Source organism: Pelobates fuscus, chromosome 7 (genome assembly GCF_036172605.1).
Source record: "Pelobates fuscus isolate aPelFus1 chromosome 7, aPelFus1.pri, whole genome shotgun sequence".
NCBI classification, from domain to species: Eukaryota; Metazoa; Chordata; class Amphibia; order Anura; family Pelobatidae; genus Pelobates; species Pelobates fuscus.
Window position 1 is genome coordinate 207,464,253 of NC_086323.1, and position 25,221 is coordinate 207,489,473.

A 25,221-nucleotide genomic window follows, 5' to 3' on the forward strand; every position below is an offset into this window, starting at 1 on the left:
TTTCTATATCACTGTTACTGCTCCCCCTGGAAGGCTATTCCAGATATCTACTACCCTTTCTATATCACTGTTACTGCTCCCACTGGAAGGCTATTCCAGGTATCTACTACCCTTTCTATATCACTGTTACTGCTCCCACTGGAAGGTTATTCCAGGTATCTACTACCCTTTCTATATCACTTTTACTGCTCCCACTGGAAGGCCATACCAGGTATCTACTAGCCTTTCTATAATCACAGTTACCTTGAATAGCCTTCCAGTGGGAGCAGTATCTGCTACCCTTTCTATATCACGGTTACTGCTCCCACTGGAAGGCTATCCCAGGTATCTACTACCCTTTCTATATCACTGGTACTGCTCCCACTGGAAGGCTATTCCAGGTATCTGCTACCCTTTCTATATCCCTGTTACTGCTCCCACTGGAAGGCTATTCCAGGTATCTACTACCCTTTCTAGAATCACAGTTACCTTGAATAGCCTTCCAGTGGGAGTAGTAACCGTGATATAGAAAGGGTAGTAGACACCTGGTATGGCCTTCCAGTGGGAGCAGTAATTGTGATATAGAAAGGGTAGTAGATACTTGGAATAGCCTTCCAGTGGGAGCAGTATCTACTACCCTTTCAATATCACGGTTACTGCTCCCACCGGTAGGCTATTCCAGGTATCTACTACCCTTTCTATATCACTGTTACTGCTCCCACTGGAAGGCTATTCCAAGTATCTACAAACCTTTCTATATCACGGTTACTGCTCCCACTGGAAGGCTATTCCAGGTATCTACTACCCTTTCTATATCACGGTTACTGCTCCCACTGGAAGGCTATTCCAGGTATCTACTACCCTTTCTATATCACTGCTCCCACTGGAAGGCTATTCCAGGTATCTACTACCCTTTCTATATGACGGTTACTGCTCCCACTGGAAGGCTATTCCAGGTATCTACTACCCTTTCTATATCACTGCTCCCACTGGAAGGCTATTCCAGGTATCTACTACCCTTTCAATATCACTGTTACTGCTCCCACTGGAAGGCTATTCAAGCTAACTGTGATTATAGAAAGGGTAGTAGATACCTGGTATGGCCTTCCAGTGGGAGCAGTAAAAGTGATATAGAAAGGGTAGTAGATACCTGGAATAACCTTCCAGTGGGAGCAGTAACCGTGATATAGAGAGGGTAGTAGATACCTTGAATAACCTTCCAGTGGGAGCAGTATCAGTTACATAGAAAGAGTAGTCGATACCTGGAATAGCCGTCCAGAGGGAGCAGTAACAGTGATATAGAAAGGGTAGTAGGTAGGTACCTGGAATAGCCTCCGAGTGGGTGCAGTAACAGTGATATAGAAAGGGTAGTAGATACCTGGAATAGCCTTCCAGTGGGAGCATTAACAGTAATATAGAAAGGGTATTAGATACCCGGAATAGCCTTCCAGTGGGAGCAGTAACAGTGATATAGAAAGGGTAGTAGATATATGGAATAGCCTTCCAGTGGGAGCAGTAACAGTGATGTAGAAATGGTAGTAGATACCTGGAATAGCCTACCGGTGGGAGCAGTAACCGTGATATTGAAAGGGTAGTAGATACTGCTCCCACTAGAAGGCTATTCCAAGTATCTACTACCCTTTCTATATCACTTTTACTGCTCCCACTGGAAGGCCATACCAGGTGTCTACTACCCTTTCTATATCACGGTTACTACTCCCACTGGAAGGCTATTCAAGGTAACTGTGATTATAGAAAGGGTAGTAGATACCTGGAATAGCCTTCCAGTGGGAGCAGTAACAGTGATCTAGAAAGGGTAGTAGATACCTGGATTAACCTTCCAGTGGGAGCAGGAACAGTGATATAGAAAGGGTAGTAGATACCTGGAATAGCCTTCCAGTGGGAGCAGTAACCGTGATATAGAAAGGGTAGTAGATACTGCTCCCACTGGAAGGCTATTCAAGGTATCTACTACCCTTTCTATATCACGGTTACTGCTCCCACTGGAAGCTATTCAAGGTAACTGTGATTATAGAAAGGGTAATAGATACCTGGTATGGCCTTCCAGTGGGAGCAGTAAAAGTGATATAGAAAGGGTAGTAGATACCTGGAATAACCTTCCAGTGGGAGCAGTAAAAGTGATATAGAAAGGGTAGTAGATACTTGGAATAGCCTTCCAGTGGGAGCAGTAACAGTTACATAGAAAGGGTAGTAGATACCCGGAATAGCCTCCCAGTGGGAGCAGTAACAGGGATATAGAAAGGGTAGTAGATACAAGGAATAGCCTTCCAGTGGGAGCAGTAACAGTGATATAGAAAGGGTAGTAGATACCTGGAATAGCCTTCCAGTGGGAGCAGTAACAGGGATATAGAAAGGGTAGTAGATACAAGGAATAGCCTTCCAGTGGGAGCAGTAACAGTGATATAGAAAGGGTAGTAGATACCTGGAATAACCTTCCAGTGGGAGCAGTATCTACTACCCTTTCAATATCACGGTTACTGCTCCCACTGGAAGGCTATTCCAGATATCTACTACCCTTTCTATATCACTGTTACTGCTCCCACTGGAAGGCTATTCCAGGTATCTACTACCCTTTCTATATCACTGTTACTGCTCCCACTGGAAGGCTATTCCAGGTATCTACTACCCTTTCTATATCGCTGTTACTGCTCCCACTGGAAGGCTATTCCAGGTATCTACTACCCTTTCTATATCACTGTTACTGCTTCCACTGGAAGGCTATTCCAGGTATCTACTACCCTTTCTATATCACTGTTACCATGGCTGTCTTTAACGTGGGGCAAACGGGGCAGCTGCCCCGGGCCCTGTCCCTGCTGGTGGGCCCAAGACAGCTGCTCCGTTTGCCCCGGCCCACAAACTATGGGGGCTCATCGGGTGGCCCATGCACTTAGGGCCACCCGGTGGGCCTGTATCAGCAGGGGCCCGGTCGGGCGCTGTGGCGCTTTAACAGCACGACCGGGCCCTTGCTTTTCGGCAGCCGTCTGGGAGGAAGTGACCGCCGCACGTCACTTCCTCCCACAGAAACCGGAACCGCGCGGGAGGAAGGAGGACCAGCTGCTCAGAAGGGGGCCAGGCCGGGAGAGAGCGAGAGCTTATCTCCCAGCCACCCCAGCCACCCCACTGGACCCCGGGGAATCCACTCTCCAGGAAAAGGTAAGAAACTGGAGGATGGTTATCAAATTTTGCATGAGTGTCAGTGTGTGTGTGTGTCAGTATATATGTATGTCTATCTGTGTGCATGTGTGTTTCAGTATGTCTGTCTGTATGTGTGCCAGAATGTCTGTCAGTGTGTCAGTATGTCTGTGTGTGTGTGTGTTCTCTTAGTGTCTGTGTGTTTCAGTATGTCTGTCTGTCTGTGTGTATGTGTACCAGAATGTCTGTGTGTGTGTGAGTCTGTCAGTGTCTGTGTGGTTCTGTATGTATGTGTGTTTCAGTATGTCTGTCTGTGTGACAGAATGTCTATGTGTGAGTCTGTCAATGTCCGTGTGGTTCTGTATGTCTGTGTTTGTCAATATGTCTGTCAGTGTATGTATGTTTCAGTATGTCCATCTGTCTGTGTGTATATGTGCCAGTATGTCTGTCAGTGTATCTGTATGTCTGTGTGGTTCAGTATGTCTTTGTGTGTGTTTCAGTATGGCTGTCTGTGTCAGTACGTCTGTCAGAATGTGTCTCTGTATCTGTATGTTGTCCATTTGTGTTTGTGTGTGTATCTGCATGTATGTCAGTGTTTGTATCTGTATATCTGCATGTGTGTATGAATGTGTGTCAGTGTGTGTGTACCTTTTGTATCTGCATGTATGTCAGTGTTTGTATCTGTGTGTGTCTGTATGTTCTTGTGTGTATCTATATGCGGTCAGTGTGTATCTGCATGTGTGTCAGGTAGTGTATTTGTGTGTGTGTATCTATATGTAATCAGGGGGGCCCAAGTAAATGCTTGCCCAGGGTCCAATCAAGATTAAAGACGGCCCTGACTGTTACTGCTCCCACTGGAAGGCTATTCCAGGTATCTACTACCCTTTCTATATCACTGTTACAGCTCCCACTGGAAGGCTATTCCTGGTATCTACTACCCTTTCTATATCACTGTTACTGCTCCCACTGGAAGGCTATTCCAGGTATCTACTACCCTTTCTATATCACTGTTACAGCTCCCACTGGAAGGCTATTCCTGGTATCTACTACCCTTTCTATATCACTGTTACTGCTCCCACTGGAAGGCTATTCCAGTTATCTACTGCCATTTCTATATCGCTGTTACTGCTCCCACTGGAAGGCTATTCCAGGTATCTACTACCCTTTCTATATCACTGTTACTGCTCCCACTGGAAGGCTATTCCAGGTATCTACTACCCTTTCTATATCACGGTTACTGCTCTCACTGGAAGGCTATTCCAGGTATCTACTACCCTTTCCATATCTCTGTTACTGCTCCCACTGGAAGGCTATTCCAGGTATCTACTACCCTTTCTATATCGCTGTTACTGCTCCCACTGGAAGGCTATTCCAGGTATCTACTACCCTTTCTATATCGCTGTTACTGCTCCCACTGGAAGGCTATTCCAGGTATCTACTACCCTTTCTATATCACTGTTACAGCTCCCACTGGAAGGCTATTCCTGGTATCTACTACCCTTTCTATATCACTGTTACTGCTCCCACTGGAAGGCTATTCCAGGTATCTACTACCCTTTCTATATCGCTGTTACTGCTCCCACTGGAAGGCTATTCCAGGTATCTACTACCCTTTCTATATCGCTGTTACTGCTCCCACTGGAAGGCTATTCCAGGTATCTACTACCCTTTCTATATCACTGTTACAGCTCCCACTGGAAGGCTATTCCTGGTATCTACTACCCTTTCTATATCACTGTTACTGCTCCCACTGGAAGGCTATTCCAGGTATCTACTACCCTTTCTATATCGCTGTTACTGCTCCCACTGGAAGGCTATTCCTGGTATCTACTACCCTTTCTATATCACTGTTACTGCTCCCACTGGAAGGCTATTCCAGGTATCTACTACCCTTTCTATATCACTGCTCCCACTGGAAGGCTATTCCAGGTATCTACTACCCTTTCTATATCGCTGTTACTGCTCCCACTGGAAGGCTATTCCAGGTATCTACTACCCTTTCTATATCACTGTTACTGCTCCCACTGGAAGGCTATTCCAGGTATCTACTACCCTTTCTATATCACGGTTACTGCTCTCACTGGAAGGCTATTCCAGGTATCTACTACCCTTTCCATATCTCTGTTACTGCTCCCACCGGAAGGCTATTCCAGGTATCTACTACCCTTTCTATATCGCTGTTACTGCTCCCACTGGAAGGCTATTCCAGGTATCTACTACCCTTTCTATATCGCTGTTACTGCTCCCACTGGAAGGCTATTCCAGGTATCTACTACCCTTTCTATATCACTGTTACAGCTCCCACTGGAAGGCTATTCCTGGTATCTACTACCCTTTCTATATCACTGTTACTGCTCCCACTGGAAGGCTATTCCAGGTATCTACTACCCTTTCTATATCGCTGTTACTGCTCCCACTGGAAGGCTATTCCAGGTATCTACTACCCTTTCTATATCACTGCTCCCACTGGAAGGCTATTCCAGGTATCTACTACCCTTTCTATATCACTGTTACTGCTCCCACTGGAAGGCTATTCCTGGTATCTACTACCCTTTCTATATCACTGCTCCCACTGGAAGGCTATTCCAGGTATCTACTACCCTTTCTATATCACTGTTACTGCTCCCACTGGAAGGCTATTCCAGGTATCTACTACCCTTTCTATATCACTGTTACTGCTCCCACTGGAAGGCTATTCCAGGTATCTACTACCCTTTCTATATCACTGTTACTGCTCCCACTGGAAGGCTATTCCAGGTATCTACTACCCTTTCTATATCACTGTTACTGCTCCCACTGGAAGGCTATTCCAGGTATCTACTACCCTTTCTATATCAATGTTACCGCTCCCACTGGAAGGTTATTCCAGGTATCTACTACCCTTTCTAGATCACTGTTACTGCTCCCACTGGAAGGCTATTCCAGGTATCTACTACCCTTTCTATATCACTGTTACTGCTCCCACTGGAAGGCTATTCCAGGTATCTACTACCCTTTCTATATCACTGTTACAGCTCCCACTGGAAGGCTATTCCAGGTATCTACTACCCTTTCTATATCACTGTTACAGCTCCCACTGGAAGGCTATTCCAGGTATCTACTACCCATTCTATATCACTGTTACTGCTCCCACTGGGAGGCTATTCCAGGTATCTACTACCCTTTCTATATCACTGTTACTGCTCCCACTGGAAGGTTATTCCAGGTATCTACTACCCTTTCTATATCACTGTTACTGCTCCCACTGGAAGGTTATTCCAGGTATCTACTACCCTTTCTATATCGCTGTTACTGCTCCCACTGGGAGGCTATTCCAGGTATCTACTACCCATTCTATATCGCTGTTACTGCTCCCACTGGAAGGCTATTCCAGGTATCTACTACCCTTTCTATATCACTGCTCCCACTGGAAGGCTATTCCAGGTATCTACTACCCTTTCTATATCACGGTTACTGCTCCCACTGGAAGGCTATTCCAGGTATCTACTACCCTTTCTATATCGCTGTTACTGCTCCCACTGGAAGGCTATTCCAGGTATCTACTACCCTTTCTATATCCCTGTTACTGCTCCCACTGGAAGGCTATTCCTGGTATCTACTACCCTTTCTATATCACTGCTCCCACTGGAAGGCTATTCCAGGTATCTACTACCCTTTCTATATCACTGTTACTGCTCCCACTGGAAGGCTATTCCTGGTATCTACTACCCTTTCTATATCACTGCTCCCACTGGAAGGCTATTCCAGGTATCTACTACCCTTTCTATATCACTGTTACTGCTCCCACTGGAAGGCTATTCCAGGTATCTACTACCCTTTCTATATCACTGTTACTGCTCCCACTGGAAGGCTATTCCAGGTATCTACTACCCTTTCTATATCACTGTTACTGCTCCCACTGGAAGGCTATTCCAGGTATCTACTACCCTTTCTATATCACTGTTACTGCTCCCACTGGAAGGCTATTCCTGGTATCTACTACCCTTTCTATATCACTGTTACTGCTCCCACTGGAAGGCTATTCCAGGTATCTACTACCCTTTCTATATCACTGTTACTGCTCCCACTGGAAGGCTATTCCAGGTATCTACTACCCTTTCTATATCAATGTTACCGCTCCCACTGGAAGGTTATTCCAGGTATCTACTACCCTTTCTAGATCACTGTTACTGCTCCCACTGGAAGGCTATTCCAGGTATCTACTACCCTTTCTATATCACTGTTACTGCTCCCACTGGAAGGCTATTCCAGGTATCTACTACCCTTTCTATATCACTGTTACTGCTCCCACTGGAAGGCTATTCCAGGTATCTACTACCCTTTCTATATCACTGTTACTGCTCCCACTGGAAGGCTATTCCTGGTATCTACTACCCTTTCTATATCACTGTTACTGCTCCCACTGAAAGGCTATTCCAGGTATCTACTACCCTTTCTATATCACTGTTACTGCTCCCACTGGAAGGCTATTCCAGGTATCTACTACCCTTTCTATATCAATGTTACCGCTCCCACTGGAAGGTTATTCCAGGTATCTACTACCCTTTCTAGATCACTGTTACTGCTCCCACTGGAAGGCTATTCCAGGTATCTACTACCCTTTCTATATCACTGTTACTGCTCCCACTGGAAGGCTATTCCAGGTATCTACTACCCTTTCTATATCACTGTTACAGCTCCCACTGGAAGGCTATTCCAGGTATCTACTACCCTTTCTATATCACTGTTACAGCTCCCACTGGAAGGCTATTCCAGGTATCTACTACCCTCTCTATATCACTGTTACTGCTCCCACTGGAAGGCTATTCCAGGTATCTACTACCCTTTCTATATCACTGTTCCTGCTCCCACTGGAAGGCTATTCCAGGTATCTACTACCCTTTCTATATCACTGTTACTGCTCCCACTGGAAGGCTGAGAATGATGAATTTGGCTTCATATGGAGAGTGCATGGCTAACACCTAGAAGCAAGCTGTTTAGAAAAACCTTTTAATAAATCAATATATATATAGTTCTTACCGTGGCATCTTCCCACTATAAGTAATTTAAGGGTTTGACACTAACCCAGGTCCCCCCAGTAGTCAGTCAGATTACTCACTGTTGGTTGGTACAACGCTGTTGTGGTTATGGAGTATTTTTCTCTCTCAAACTATAATTTATCTTTTGTCAACGAAAACACTTAATTTTTCCCCCTTTTCCTCTGCCCTCTGTACGAACCTCGCTTCGTCTGCCACTTGATGAGACATGTATTCCAACTCAATATCCCCTTCCTGAACAGCCATCTAGTAACTAATGATACATTGGGGGATTTTAACGTTATTTCACTTTTTATTATGTGTTTGTTTTATTCACAGAAGATAAGATGACTTATAAAGGGCATTATTATTCAAACAAACATTAGCCTAGTTTTGCAACGTGTTTGAAACGAAGCACAGTGTATGCAGGGTATCCATTCTGAACGCTCCTCGTGGGCGGGGCCAGTCTGATATGCTAATGCAATAGGTTCCTTCTCTAATAACACAAGTAAGATGTGAGTTTTGGCATGTTATAATTTCCATACATTCAGAATGAAATCGCTTACCATTTCGAAGTGTGACATAATGTGTTGATGGGTGATTGAAACCAAATGTGCATCGAACGAGCGAGCGTCAGAAACGTGGTAGAAATAAATCATACGTATCGTACCATGCTAAGAGGGAACGACGAGACGTCAACAGCCGTTCATTGGATTTACCCAAATTACAGTCCATCACATCTTATCACTTCTACGTTCCAGGATATGGGACTCCCTGAGCTATGCTGATTGCCACGTTAAACTGGTTCTCATTGAAAACCTTAAATATGAGCTGTGTGCGTTACCCCTCTGCACTTTCTTAATGATTTGTTTTTGTAGACTTTAATCACTTCCAGCCGTACGCACAGTACTACCCATGGCCCTTGCATGTGCACTTCTGCAAGCACACATTTTTCTTTTTCCCACCGGCCTGCCAACCCTGTCAAAGGAAATATCTATCAAGGCTCGATGCCGTGGCACGAAGGATGTCTTGCCACGTCAGATGAATTTCTCTTTTTGGGCCAGACGGGTATGTCAAAGAATGAAAATGTTCTTCGTATTTGGGGATAATTTGCTCATTTATGTTCAGATCAAAGATAAGAGGGAAAGAAATATCCTGAAGATAAAATATGCAAGGGTTTTGCAGTGTGGACATCAGGCATGGCCGATGATATACGCAATGCGTTGACTACGGTGGTAAATAACTCGAGGTTATGAAGAGGAATTTTGCGTGTTCTAACTGCACAACTCCACAATATCTTCACAAGGTTGGGAAAATATCGGGGAAAACAAAATAGCGACTCACGGTTTAGCTATGTCTCTACAAATGGAGATCTTGATACAACATGGACTTGCTGGTGGTCCCAGAAGACTGGTTTGAGAACCACTCTAAGATCACGTTCTGGTATCAATTTAAAGCTTGTAAATTCCTTGCAGAAGACATTATTTTACACATGTCAGAAGACTATCAAACAGCTGTGCCTATGCTTACAGCAAAACAACCTTTCTCAACTGTGCGGACGAAGGTTGGATATGCCATATTTACTGAGCACTCCGCCCTAGTCAAACTGCGTATAGCGACTAATTTCAAGAAACACTTACATTCGTTCATTTAGCAGGATAGATTATCAGAACTACACAAAATAAATCCATTTTAATCTGCTAAAATGGACATCCACGAATGTAAAACCACGAATTTGGTTTTCGTCCAATAAATAATAATAAAAAAAAAAATGTATCCAGCAGGGTTACAAACTTCGAAATGGTTAGTAAGGTTACCCCATTTACAGAGGGCATCACGGCCTCCATTCCAAAGGATTGAATATTTTTTATATTTGCAGCGCCCCAAGTCTGCCAATTGAAAAGCCGTTGAGAGCGTCACAGAGCAATAACGTGATCCCACCGTGGTGGTAAGTCACAGCATCTACCGCAGGCTGTCAGGCTAGCTTTGGCATTCTAAGAATTCTGGGAGTTGTAGGCACCAACATCCGAGGGATTGAGATCCCAGGTGTCCAGTCCTGCTCTAGCGTTTTATATAAGTCAGTGGAACAAAGTTATGGTTTATAAAAAAAAAAAAAACACATCTTGTTATGTTTAATCCAACAGTGATTTTCCCGTGAGAAAATCACCCCCGGGAACATGTAAAAATAAAAAGGAGGAAGATTATGGAGAACAAAATTCTTCATTTCAACCACATTCTCATGGGTAAGGCCATCCGCACCTTGTATTTCATCTATTTTTTATTTTTATTATCGGTCCATTTGCGTTTCAAATGTCTTAATCCAAGTGATTATATTTACCATTATGATGCTCTTAAAGGGACACTCCACTACACAAATACAAAAAAACAAAACACAAATTAAAACTTGCATGCATTTAATTATGCATTTTTTTTTATCTAAAAACCACTTGCAAAAGCTGCAGGTCTCTTGTCTGCAGTCTTTGCAATCCTTCCCCTTCTAACTCCGCAAAGACTTTCTGTGCCTGTCCAATCACAGACTTCCCAATGCAGCTTAATGCACCTCCATGCATCTCTGCAGACACAGTGTGGCGACTGCTGTGCATGCGCCCCCATGCTTCTCTGCAGACACAGTGTGGCGATTGCTGTGCATGCGGATTCATGCTTCTCTGCAGAGTGTGACGATTGCTGTGCATGCGGATCCATGCTTCTCTGCAGAGTGTGACGATTGCTGTGCATGTTGATCCATGCTTCTCTGCAGAGTGTGATGATTGCTGTGCATGTGGATCCATGCTTCTCTGCAGAGTGTGACGATTGCTGTGCATGTGGATCCATGCTTCTCTGCAGAGTGTGACGATTGATGTGCATGTACCTCCATGCTGCTCTGCAGACACAGTGTGGCGATTGCTGTGCATGCGGATCCATGCTTCTCTGCAGGCACAGTGTGGCGATTGCTGTGCATGCGGATCCATGCTTCTCTGCAGGCACAGTGCGGCGATTGCTGTGCATGCGTCTCCATGCTTCTCTGCAGGCACAGTGCGGCGATTGCTAGGCATGCGTCTCCATGCTTCTCTGCAGGCACAGTGCGGCGATTGCTGTGCATGCGTCTCCATGCTTCTCTGCAGGCACAGTGCGGCGATTGCTGTGCATGCGTCTCCATGCTTCTCTGCAGGCACAGTGTGGTGATTGCTAGGCATGCGTCTCCATGCTTCTCTGCAGACACAGTGCGGCGATTGCTGAGCATGCGGATCCATGCTTCTCTGCAGGCACAGTGCGGCGATTGCTGTGCATGCGGATCCATGCTTCTCTGCAGGCACAGTGTGGTGATTGCTGTGCATGCGGATCCATGCTTCTCTGCAGGCACAGTGCGGCAATTGCTGTGCATGCGGATCCATGCTGCTCTGCAGGCACAGTGCGGCGATTGCTGTGCATGTGGATCCATGCTTCTCTGCAGGCAGTGTGGTGATGGCTGTGCATGCGGATCCATGCTTCTCTGCAGGCACAGTGTGGTGATTGCTGTGCATGCGGATCCATGCTTCTCCGCAGACACAGTGTGACGATTGCTGTGCATGCGGATCCATGCTTCTCCGCAGACACAGTGTGACGATTGCTGTGCATGCACCCCCATGTTTCTCTGCAGAGTGTGACGATTGCTGTGCATGTACCTCCATGCCGTTTTGCAGACACAGTGTGGCGATTGCTGTGCATGCAGATTCATGCTTCTCGGCAGGCACAGTGTGGCGATTGCTGTGCATGCAGATTCATGCTTCTCTGCAGGCACAGTGTGGTGATTGCTGTTCATGTGGATCCATGCTTCTGTGCAGGCACAGTGTGACGATTGCTGTGCATGCGGATCCATGCTTCTGTGCAGGCACAGTGTGGTGATTGCTGTGCATGCGGATCCATGCTGCTCTGCAGACACAGTGCGGCGATTGCTGAGCATGCGGATCCATGCTGCTCTGCAGGCACAGTGTGGTGATTGCTGAGCATGCGGATCCATGCTGCTCTGCAGGCACAGTAAGGCGATTGCTGTGCATGCAGATCCATGCTGCTCTGCAGGCACAGTGTGGTGATTGCTGTGCATGCGGATCCATGCTGCTCTGCAGGCACAGTAAGGCGATTGCTATGCATGCGTCTACAAGCTTCTCTGCAGACACAATGTGGCGATTGCTATGCATGCGTCTCCATGATTCTCTATTAGCCAGGAGATCAACCACACTTCTAATGTAGCCCCTGGATTATAGGTAATTGGGGGTCTGACAGATACATTTGAGAAATTAGCCAAAACTGGCGGACTTGCTCTTGTACATACAGAAATTACGGTCATTGATACCAAATGAAGAAATTGTCACAGTCACCCTTAAATAATACCTTAAAGCTTTCTACCAAAACCACTGCGCACTCCAACAAGAATTCACTTTAACTGTAGCTAGCATTGAACGAAGAGAGCGGTATAATTTCTATCCTTTACGAGGGGCTTAAATCTTTCTCCCAACACAGACCTTTAAACCACTTCGTTTTAATGAAGTGGGTCAGAAAAAGGAGGGGGCGGGGTTGGGACGCTCAATAAAATAAATTACAAAGACAACAAGATTAAAATTGGTCATTGTGCTTTTGACTTTTACATTTTAAGCCTTTAAAAAGTTGACTGGCTTAAGATTTCACAGCATGTGACTAGGGGAGAAGGAGGAAATTTTATTCTCATTAAACGCAGTAGATTTACTGCCGTGGAAATGCGCTCGGTAATACGAGAAGTGACAGACCCTGTAGATCAAAGTAACCCTGGTCTGGAAAGCCATATAAACCCCACCGGCTACTTCCTGCAAGGGAAACGCTCTTCAGCAAAATAAAACAGACCAGTTTGGGGGAAAACATCTCTATTTTATGAGCTGTCATAGCAGATTCTAGTGGTCTGAAATGGGCTAGTTTAGAATATTCGATTACCTTGTATGTTTTGGAAGATATACAATTAAACCATCTGGCGAGCACGTATCCTGTTAGGCTGCATTCGCCAACCACCATCTTTAAAATTCGTAGCTACGTAAAGAGCCAAGGATGTGCACGTTATCGGCTAACAGGAAAATAAACAACAATATTTTAGCACCCGCCCATCTCAAAGCTACAGATATTGAAAAGCAATAAACAAAAAACAAGGACAGCAACAACAGCTACATCCTAGGTGGACAACAGGAACCATAACCACTACAGCTCGCTAGAAATCATTCCACCAATTTTAATGAAAACGGTTTTCAAAGACAGAGACACCACTTTAAACTTTGTGAAAAGCGCACAGCAATTTGAAGAAATCACAATTCTCCCCGAATGCATGCTGGTTATGCAAATACATCCTGCTTTTATTCAGGCCCCCGTAGCAAGCACATTCTAGACACACCGTTCATTAAACCAAACCAAGACCTGTGATCCAAAAGGCTCCGGGACAACAGATTAGCAGAGTAACAGACCATATACCGAAAAGAAGTACAATCTTCGTAATAAAACAACGTATACTAAAGTAGGCAAGTTTACTTCTCCTGTGTCAGACGAGAAAAATATAAATTTAAAGATCTGACCCCGTGTCTCCACAAGGGAAAGAAATGGAATTCATAGTCAGAAGACGTATTGAACGGGGAGCAGACTTACAAAGTGGATATGTTTGAGCAAGGTTTCATATCCGTAACGAGTCTGGGGGGGCTCGTGTAACCCACACCAAATAAACCTGCAAAAACCATTTATAAAATATGCCCGTCTAATAATAAACAACACTGGCTGAAATATTATTAATTGGACGGCATGCTATTTCACTGGAGAGGACTTCACTTACTGGGCAAAATAAGGAGGAAAAAAAAAAAAAATGGCTTTATGGACATTGTAGAAAGAAAAAATGTCTGCTAATAATAAGTGTCTGAATCCTGATACAGCATCTGCCTTAACAGAAAATGCTTCAAATGGATTTAGTAATCCCTGAAACCTTAGTAAATGGTTCTCCTGCGCACGTTAACAGCCCCCAGCCTAGCAGGAAAATAAGGTGCCTGGACAAAGACCCAGTCCATTTGACAGATGCTATCGAAATGTCACTTAACATTTCTTTGTTGGGAATTTCAATTCACCGGAGAGAAATGAAGGCCCATCTTACTTAAGTACCTGTAAAAGTACATCAAGTGATTTCATCAGGAGGGGTAGATACGCCGTACACGTTCTATATTTCAAAGGCAATGCACAAGATACCACTGCGATACAGCCAGGGTGTGATTGAGAGCAGGAGACCCATGCCCCATCAATCAATAGCAATTCGGCTAGCACAATGAATAGGTAAAAGTTTTTGACATGAGCATCATTTCTAAGTACGGTGACCACTTTACAGGCGTGTCACACTGGTCAAGGACAATCCTACAGAAGGTTTCAAACAGCCGGGCAAGCAGAAAATAATTGAATTGACCATTACCCATTGTCATACGCATGCTGTCCGATGAGATCTCCGTTCTGAAGGTTGTATTCACTGAAGAAGTCTGGACTCACCGCTCTGTCAGATGGAATCAGGCCTTCTGGAAGAAAGACAATAAATGAGGTCCTCTTTATCACATATCATCGGTCAATTACGCCTTCCTGTTTCTCCATTCAACTCCCGGTTCAGCGCTTTAGATTATGATGGCCATGGACACCATGAGGGGATATTTAGCAAAATGTTCTGAAACGTGTGGTTAAATTCTGCCAATATTTTGATATGATTTATTAAAGAGACATCAAAACACCTTTAGCTTAATGAAGCAGTTTTGGGGTGTATATCTTACTTTAAAAGTGTATCGCCTGCTCTGTAAATTGAACTTTATGCATACACAGGAGGCTTCTACAGGAGCTAGCAAGCTATTACCAGAGCAGGAGATAAGAAATTTCAAATTAAACAGAATGTGCAATAAAGGAAGTATAAACATTAGATGACACTTTACAGGAAGTGTTTATGGAAGGCTGTGCAAGTCACATGCAGGGAGGTGTGACTAGGGTTCATAAACAAAGGGATTTAACTCTTAAATGGCAGAGAATTGAGCAGTGAGGCTGCAGGGGCATGTTCTATACACCAAAACTGCTTCATTAAGCTAAAGCGGTTTTAGTGTCATTTTAAAGTGACCGTTTTCTATCCAGCTTCCCCCTAAATATCCAATAAAGGATGTCGTCAAATTTAGAGTGGTGGGAAGAATTTCTGTCAGAAATAGTGGCCGAAAAATTCATAAATCCATTGTGTTGCCATAAAGCTGGCATATCATAGTATAACAAATGTAATAAATTGTGCCAAACATTTGTTAATGACTGTTTTAAGCTGTAATCATTTCCCGACAGTTCAAGCTGGGACGCGTCTTGGTTACTGTATCTCAGTGTAATAAGAAAAACCCAATTCTGGCATGAATTCAGTTACTTAAGAACAGATTGAGTTCCACAGACTGCACTTGGATACACTGATTGGTGCCTACACTTACATTCTTACCGCTGCAGGCAGACTCCCCCCATACCAGGAGCCTCCCATGCTGGTCCAGCTAAGCAGGGGTTCATGGGATCTGTAGTCAAATTCTCACTCATCATTATAGGATAAATGGTAGGGCTGAATGAGCTGACCTGGAACCAGCGCCGATGTACAAAAGTCGCCTAACAGCCCAGAAGTCTATCTAGTGGGAATCTGGTAGACAGCGACTAGAGGTGGAGTTAACCCTAGCAGGTAATTATTGCAGTTTATTAAAAAGGGGGACAGTGCCCCTAGATCACATCAATGAGCTGTAGTGGTCTGGGTGCCTATAATGTCCCTTTAATTAAGCAGTATTCATTTATAGATCATGCATAGCAGCCTTCAGCACGGCACTCCAGATGTTTTGGACTACACCTCCCATGATGCTTTGCCAGCACTATGGGTGTAAGAGCATTATGGGGATGTAGTCCATAACATCTGGAGTTCTGAAGGTTGCCTACCCTGGTAATAGATCATGCCCCTGCAGTCTCACTGCTCAATTCTCTGCCAGTCACACCTCCCTGCATGTGGCAGCCTTCCAAAACACTTCCTGTAAAGAGTCATCTAATGATTACACTTCCTTTATTGTACAGTTTGTTGAATTTAAGAATATCTTATATCCTGCTCGGTTAATGGCTTGCTAGACCCGGCATGAGCAACCTGTGTGTGATCAGTTTAATTTACACAGTTAAGAGTAAATTAAGTTAATATGTGATTGAAAATGAAAACCATTCTGTTTTCATGCAGGGTGTGTCAGTCACAGCCAGGGGAGGTGTGGCTTGAGCTGCATAAACAGAAACAAAGTGATTTAACGGCTTAATTAACCCCTTAAGACCGCAGCCAAATGTACAAGTTGTGATCCAAAAAAACGTAAACAAAACCTGGCATTTGCGCTATATGTCTGTCCAACCATAATTCACCTCTTTCATATTAAATGCACCCCCCATTATTATATATCATTTTATTCAGGGGAAACGGGGCTTTCGTTTAACATCAAATATTTAGGTATGGAACATAATTTAATATGAAAAAAATATTTAAAAAATGGGAGAAAAAAAGAATTTTTTACATTTTTTTAGTTCTACGTGACATTCTAACTGTGAATGTCATAATACTGTTTGCTTTTACTGCAATACAATACACATATTTGTATTCAGCGATGTCTCGCGTGTAAAACAGTACCCCCTATGTACAGGTTTTATGGTGTTTTGGGAAGTTACAGGGTCAAATATAGCGTGTTACATATTTCAGTTTTTTTACATTGAAATTCGCCAGATTGGTTACGTTGCCTTTGAGACCATATGGTAGCCCAGAAATAAGAATTACCCCCATGATGGCATACCATTTGCAAAAGTAGACAACCTAAGGTATTGCAAATTGAGTATGTCCAGTCTTTTTTAGTAGCCACTTGGTCACAAACACTGGCCAAAGTTAGTGTTAATATTTGAAAATGCAAAAAACTAATTTGAACGCAAATTTTGGCCAGTGTTTGTGACTAAGTGGCTACTAAAAAAACTGAACATACCCTATTTGCAATACCCTGGGTTGTCTACTATTGCAAATGGTATGCCATCATGGGGATAATTTTCATTCCTGGGCTACCATACGGTCTCAAAGGCAACCTGGCGAATTTTAATGTGAAAAAACTGAAACGCAAACCTTATATTTGACTCTGTAACTTTTGAAAACACCATAAAACCTGTACATGAGGGGTACTGTTATACTCAGGAGACTTCGCTGAACACAAATATTAGTGTTTCAAAACAGTAAAACGTATCACAACAATTATATCGTCGGTGTAAGTGCCATTTGTGTGTGAAAAATGCAAAAAATGTCACTGTCACTGACGATATCGTCGTTGTTATATATTTTACAGTTTTGAAACACTAATATTTGTTTTCAGCGAAGTCTTCCGAGTAAAACAGTACCCCCCATGTACAGGTTTCATGGTGTCTTGGAAAGTTACAGAGTTAAATATAGTGCTAGACAATGTAATTCCCTGAACTTTTGGCCTGGGTTGGCAGGCAGGTCCTGCAAATTGTAATTAATAAAATGACCTAATTATGTAAAATTATTACATAAATATATGCGTAGAATTATTATATATATATGTGTGTATATATATATATGTGTGTATATATATGTATATAATTTTTTTAAATTATTTTTATTTATATATAGGTATATACATAGTGATATATACGTATATACTTATGTATATAGATATATATATTATTTCGTTCTACATGTATTTTGATATCAATATATATATATTAATTTTAAAATACAGTTAGAACGAAATTACGCATGTTTATATATTTTTTATCTATTTTTTTTCATTATTTTTTTATTTATTTTTTTAACGTATTTATATATTTATTTATTTTTTATTATATATAAATATATATATAATGAAAATTATATATATATTTAATCAATATCATTGTACGTGTATTTTGATATTAATATATATATATAATTATGTATATATTAATATTAAAATACACGTAGACAGTGTATGCATATTTATGTGTATGTGTGTATATGTGTGTATATATATACTTAGATCATATATATAATAAATATATATATGATCTAAGTATATATAATTTATTTTTACACTGTTTTAACATTTTTTATTTTTTTTTCAGACAGCAGGGGGAGTACCTGTCATTACAGGCACTCCCCCTGCTGGCAATGCCTTGGACGGCTATGCCGTTCATGTGATCGCGGGGTCCTCGCAAGGACCTCGCGATCACATGGCCCTGGGCGGCTGAAGAGGACGCAGGGGGACTCCCATGGCTCCCGGGTAAGTCCCCCATACCGCGATCGCCGGCGTGGGATCGCCGGCGACCGGGTAAGTACATAAGATCGCAGGACGTACTATGCCGTCCTGCGGCTTTTAGAGCCACCAAAATAAGGACGGCATAGTACGTCCTGCGGTCTTAAGGGGTTAAGCAGTGAGACTGCAGGGGCATGATCTATACACCAAAACTGCTTCATTAGGATAAAGGTGTTTTGGTCCCTTTAGTGTAACCTTAGAACATAAGCTGAAACTAATGAGGCTACTAACCAATATTTAATTTTCTTAAAGGGACACTATAGTCACCTGAACAACTTTAGTGTAATGAAGCAGTTTTGGTGTATAGAACATGCCCCTGCAGCCTCACTGCTCAATCCTCTGCCATTTGGGAGTTAAATCCCTTTGTTTATGAACCCTAGTCACACCTCCCTGCATGTGACTTGCACAGCCTTCCTTAAACACTTCCTGTAAAGAGAGCCCTATTTAGGCTTTCTTTATTGCAAGTTCTGTTTAATTAAGATTTTCTTATCCCCTGCTATGTTAATAGCTTGCTAGACCCTACAAGAGCCTCCTGTATGTGATTAAAGTTCCATTTAGAGATTGAGATACAATTATTTAAGGTAAATTACATCTGTTTGAAAGTGAAACCAGTTTTTTTTTCATGCAGGCTCTGTCAATCATAGCCAGGGGGAGGTGTGGCTAGGGCTGCATAAACAGAAACAAAGTGATTTAACTCCTAAATGACAGTGAATTGAGCAGTGAAATTGCAGGGGAATGATCTATACACTAAAACTGCTTTATTTAGCTAAAGTAATTTAGGTGACTATAGTGTTCCTTTAAGCCAATAACTTTTTGGGGTTAAAAATATAAATTCCAGAAATCAACAGTTTTTTTGATTCTGCCAGGAAAGGAGAAAAAAATAAATAAAGAAATTAGGATTGGCACGCGTTTTGCTAAACTTGCACAAAGCCCGTGCCTGATTTACAATTCATTCAGCCCAGGAAGGAAATCAGTTCGTTAATCCAAGCATTGCTCAGTGACGGCACCACAGCTGCCCTACGTACCTGCAGTGTAGTATAGATCCGGCCGTTCCAGGATATCGCCCTCGTGGATAAAAGGTTCAATGGGTTCGTCGCCATATAGATATTGCTCGCTCTCATCCAGCTGTCGGCTCTCTACCATCTCCAGCCACTGCGAGTTATGCCAGCGGAATTTCTCACTTTGTATCTTTCTTGCCCATTCCTCGTCATATTCCTATCGCGAAGAAACAAAACATATAAAACCGTTTGCTCATATGTGATTGTGAAGGAAGCCAGATGGGTGGACAGAGGCAGAGGTGAAATAGCATTGCTGCGAGATTAATTTCCTATCTGGGGCATTACAATAACACCTCAACGGCGAAGGGATATGCAACACATTAGAGATCTAAGGGGATAGGTGTAGGGAAATCCAATATAAAGCTCCCTTAAGAATGGGAAAGAAAAGGCTTTGTAAAACAGGATACGATGCGTTCCATCTGTCTACCAACAAACCCAGTGCGTATGGGAACTTACCGCTATGATATCAAGGGTGTTATCGCACACTTTGCGGATCTCAGAGTTTTTATCATGCATCAAGTCGATGAGGTACGCGGGCGCCTCTGCATTAATATAGTTAAAGGAAGAGGTATGTGTGTAATGGGATAGAGAGAGAGACACAGACGCATTGACCATTAAACTGCATGTTTGTTTATGGTGGAAACATGACGAGTCCTCTACATTCCCAAGCTTATACACCAAACACTGATGTTATATCGTCGCATAAATGGTCAGTGTTTAATCGTTTGAAAGCATGCTTTGCATGATCAGATTTAACAGATTTTTTTTAATATACATTTTTGACTAAAAGGGTACATTCAGGGTAAAATGCTGTGACAATGGCAGAGTTTGTGAATTTTGTCAGACCAGCTATCTTTGCCCACTTATACAAAAAAAGAAAATAGGCGAATGATACCGAACTCCAAATTGTTGCTAAAAATAATAATTCAAAAAGGTATTTAATGGATAGTGTAAACAAAAAAAATATGAAAGGTAATCAATTAGCGCATCACTTCACATGAAAATTCATCGATATACACATGTACTTCCTACTAAAGGGGAATTCAAGATGGCCGCCCACATGGGCAAATATAGGGCTGGAGGTGGACAATATAGGGCTGGAGGTGGACAATATAGGGCTGGAGGTGGACAATATAGGGCTGGAGGTGGACAATATAGGGCTGGAGGTGGACAATATAGGGCTGGAGGTGGACAATATAGGGCTGGAGGTGGACAATATAGGGCTGGAGGTGGACAATATAGGGCTGGAGGTGGACAATATAGGGCTGGAGGTGGACAATATAGGGCTGGAGGTGGACAATATAGGGCTGGAGGTGGACAATATAGGGCTGGAGGTGGACAATATAGGGCTGGAGGTGGACAATATAGGGCTGGAGGTGGACAATATAGGGCTGGAGGTGGACAATATAGGGCTGGAGGTGGACAATATAGGGCTGGAGGTGGACAATATAGGGCTGGAGGTGGACAATATAGGGCTGGAGGTGGACAATATAGGGCTGGAGGTGGACAATATAGGGCTGGAGGTGGACAATATAGGGCTGGAGGTGGACAATATAGGGCTGGAGGTGGACAATATAGGGCTGGAGGTGGACAATATAGGGCTGGAGGTGGACAATATAGGGCTGGAGGTGGACAATATAGGGCTGGAGGTGGACAATATAGGGCTGGAGGTGGACAATATAGGGCTGGAGGTGGACAATATAGGGCTGGAGGTGGACAATATAGGGCTGGAGGTGGACAATATAGGGCTGGAGGTGGACAATATAGGGCTGGAGGTGGACAATATAGGGCTGGAGGTGGACAATATAGGGCTGGAGGTGGACAATATAGGGCTGGAGGTGGACAATATAGGGCTGGAGGTGGACAATATAGGGCTGGAGGTGGACAATATAGGGCTGGAGGTGGACAATATAGGGCTGGAGGTGGACAATATAGGGCTGGAGGTGGACAATATAGGGCTGGAGGTGGACAATATAGGGCTGGAGGTGGACAATATAGGGCTGGAGGTGGACAATATAGGGCTGGAGGTGGACAATATAGGGCTGGAGGTGGACAATATAGGGCTGGAGGTGGACAATATAGGGCTGGAGGTGGACAATATAGGGCTGGAGGTGGACAATATAGGGCTGGAGGTGGACAATATAGGGCTGGAGGTGGACAATATAGGGCTGGAGGTGGACAATATAGGGCTGGAGGTGGACAATATAGGGCTGGAGGTGGACAATATAGGGCTGGAGGTGGACAATATAGGGCTGGAGGTGGACAATATAGGGCTGGAGGTGGACAATATAGGGCTGGAGGTGGACAATATAGGGCTGGAGGTGGACAATATAGGGCTGGAGGTGGACAATATAGGGCTGGAGGTGGACAATATAGGGCTGGAGGTGGACAATATAGGGCTGGAGGTGGACAATATAGGGCTGGAGATGGACAATATAGGGCTGGAGATGGACAATATAGGGCTGGAGATGGACAATATAGGGCTGGAGATGGACAATATAGGGCTGGAGATGGACAATATAGGGCTGGAGATGGACAATATAGGGCTGGAGATGGACAATATAGGGCTGGAGATGGACAATATAGGGCTGGAGATGGACAATATAGGGCTGGAGATGGACAATATAGGGCTGGAGATGGACAATATAGGGCTGGAGATGGACAATATAGGGCCGGAGATGGACAATATAGGGCCGGAGATGGACAATATAGGGCTGGAGATGGACAATATAGGGCCGGAGATGGACAATATAGGGCCGGAGATGGACAATATAGGGCCGGAGATGGACAATATAGGGCCGGAGATGGACAATATAGGGCCGGAGATGGACAATATAGGGCTGGAGATGGACAATATAGGGCTGGAGATGGACAATATAGGGCTGGAGATGGACAATATAGGGCTGGAGATGGACAATATAGGGCTGGAGATGGACAATATATGGCCGGAGATGGACAATATATGGCCGGAGATGGACAATATAGGGCCGGAGATGGACAATATATGGCCGGAGATGGATGCAACATAACAAACGTAGAGGCTACAATAAAGACACATTTTACAATAATATTGAAAATATGACAATTTTCCTTTAGAGGGACACTACTGCCCAAACACAAAATAAATAAATAAATATCACTGTTTAATATATACCCCCAATAACAACAAGCATGCATTTAATTATGCATTTTCCCATTGTTTTATATAAAACATAACATGTAAAAGCTGTAGATCTTTTGTCTGCAGTCTTTACAGGCCCTCCCCTTCTAACCCCGCCCAGACATTCTGTGGCTGCCCAATCACAGACTTCCCAATGCAGCTCAATGAGAAGTCTTTGCAAGGCAGGAGCTCTAAGCAAATGCTGCCTTTTAAGGGTTGCTTCACTGAGCTAAACAAAGCAGGACGTAACAGGAGCGGTTATCTGATTGACAGCCTGTGGGGGTGTAACCAGGTTCATTTATAAAAGTGACAATTTAGATCTATTGAAATATGCATTTTATTAATTTATTTTTTACACAAAAAGAGGACACACTCTTCACACATAAACTGCTCTAGGGTTCCAGTGAGTCCCCTTTAACTGTTGTACGTGTCGGACAGCCTCAAAGACTGCTGGTGAAAATATACCAATTAGTTACAAACGATCAGGTCTGCGTAACTGAAAAGCTGAGCCCTGTTTATCGTAAAGCTAAAACTAAAAAGTCATGTTTGATATAAAGGACAAGAGAAAAGAATAGACTAATTGTGTCCTTTGCCATCTGAACGTGTGTTTGACAAAAACGTGAGGCCGTCAGGACTTGGCAGAACGTTACGCTGACATAAGGCAGCCGAGCAAGCCTCTTTGTTCCCTGCTCTTTAGAGAGACCTGAAAAGCTGTGATTTAAACATGACAAGTAATTTCCCTGAAATGTCATGTAATCCCCAACGCAGGAACTCGCCCAATTTACGTTTCCTGACCCAGACAGGATGGACGAAAAGCAGGGGACTCAGACCTTTTATCACTCCAAATTAGACTAAATAAAGGGTTTTGCCCAGAGTTCTGAAAGGGAGCACTTTACCAAAAGCCGACCGAATGGCAGGGATCAATAAGTAAGTCATTATTATTATTAAACATTCTATTTCTGCACAGTCTGCGCTTTCTAAAGTGTACGTTGAAGAACTAAACCAGTGATTAAGCGGAATATGTCACTGCTCATTCTAGCAGCAGACAGGATTTACAGAGATAAATAGCGTGTGTACCAGAAAAAAAATAAACAGTCAAGCTAGAGGGGACGGTCATATTCGAGGACTTGTAATATTCCGTTTACTTATCCCTACATTTAACATGTAGACAAAGTCAATACAGGTATTCACACCCCTGCATTTAACGCTATCCTAAGTGTGCACCCCCATCTTGGCTCCCTGTCAAACACTGCATCGTGTTCTCTCAGTGCAACATTTCTAACAGACAGAGGGAGAAAACGAAAGCAGGGGTGGGGGGTAAACCAAAAGCAGGGGGTTCGGGGGAGGGGAAACCAAAAGCAGGGTGTGGGGGTGAGGGACCACCAAAAGCAGGGCATATGGGGGGGGGGGGGGGGGAACCAAAAGCAGGGCATGGGGGGGGGGGGGGGGAACCAAAAGCAGGGCATGGGGGGGGGGGGGGGGGAACCAAAAGCAGGGCATAAGGGGGGGGGGGGAACCAAAAGCAGGGCATAAGGGGGGGGGGGGAAAACCAAAAGCAGGGCATAAGGGGGGGGAACCAAAAGCAGGGCATAAGGGGGGGGGGAACCAAAAGCAGGGCATAAGGGGGGGGGGAACCAAAAGCAGGGCATGGGGGGGGGGGGGAAACCAAAAGCAGGGCATGGGGGGGGGGGGAACCAAAAGCAGGGCATAAGGGGGGGGAACCAAAAGCAGGGCATAAGGGGGGGGGGAACCAAAAGCAGGGCATAAGGGGGGGGAACCAAAAGCAGGGCATGGGGGGGGGGAACCAAAAGCAGGGCATAGGGGGGGAAACCAAAAGCAGGGCATAAGGGGGGGGGGAACCAAAAGCAGGGCATAAGGGGGGGGGGGAGGAACCAAAAGCAGGGCATAAGGGGGGGGGAGGAACCAAAAGCAGGGCATAAGGGGGGGAACCAAAAGCAGGGCATAAGGGGGGGGGGAACCAAAAGCAGGGCATAAGGGGGGGGGGAACCAAAAGCAGGGCATAAGGGGGGGGGAACCAAAAGCAGGGCATAAGGGGGGGGGGACCAAAAGCAGGGCATAAGGGGGGGGGGGGGAACCAAAAGCAGGGCATAAGGGGAGGGGGGAACCAAAAGCAGGGCATGGGGGGGGGGAACCAAAAGCAGGGCATAGGGGGGGGGAAACCAAAAGCAGGGCATAAGGGGGGGGGGAACCAAAAGCAGGGCATAAGGGGGGGGGAACCAAAAGCAGGGCATAAGGGGGGGGGGGGAACCAAAAGGAGGGCATAAGGGGGGGGGAACCAAAAGCAGGGCATAAGGGGAGGGGGGAACCAAAAGCAGGGCATGGGGGGGGGGAACCAAAAGCAGGGCATAGGGGGGGGGAACCAAAAGCAGGGCATAAGGGGGGGGGGAACCAAAAGCAGGGCATAAGGGGGGGAACCAAAAGCAGGGCATAAGGGGGGGGGGGAACCAAAAGCAGGGCATAGGGGGGGGGGAACCAAAAGCAGGGCATAAGGGGGGGGGGAACCA

General features: G+C 44.4%; 1 protein-coding gene across 2 annotated transcripts in view; it reads right to left on the minus strand.

Moving 5' to 3' along the window:
- The window catches only part of KIFAP3 (kinesin associated protein 3), a 115,470-nt gene that overhangs the window by 10,107 nt on the left and 80,142 nt on the right, over nucleotides 1-25,221 (minus strand). The window contains exons 17-19 of one of the 2 annotated variants that reach the window (XM_063427121.1): nucleotides 19,993-20,078; nucleotides 19,504-19,693; nucleotides 14,587-14,683 (exon numbers count right to left, since the gene is read on the minus strand). In XM_063427121.1, coding sequence (XP_063283191.1) covers nucleotides 14,587-14,683; nucleotides 19,504-19,693; nucleotides 19,993-20,078 — 373 coding nt within the window. Of the gene's footprint in view, nucleotides 1-14,586; nucleotides 14,687-19,503; nucleotides 19,694-19,992; nucleotides 20,079-25,221 lie in introns of both variants that reach the window. The other variant, XM_063427120.1, reaches the window with a different exon arrangement.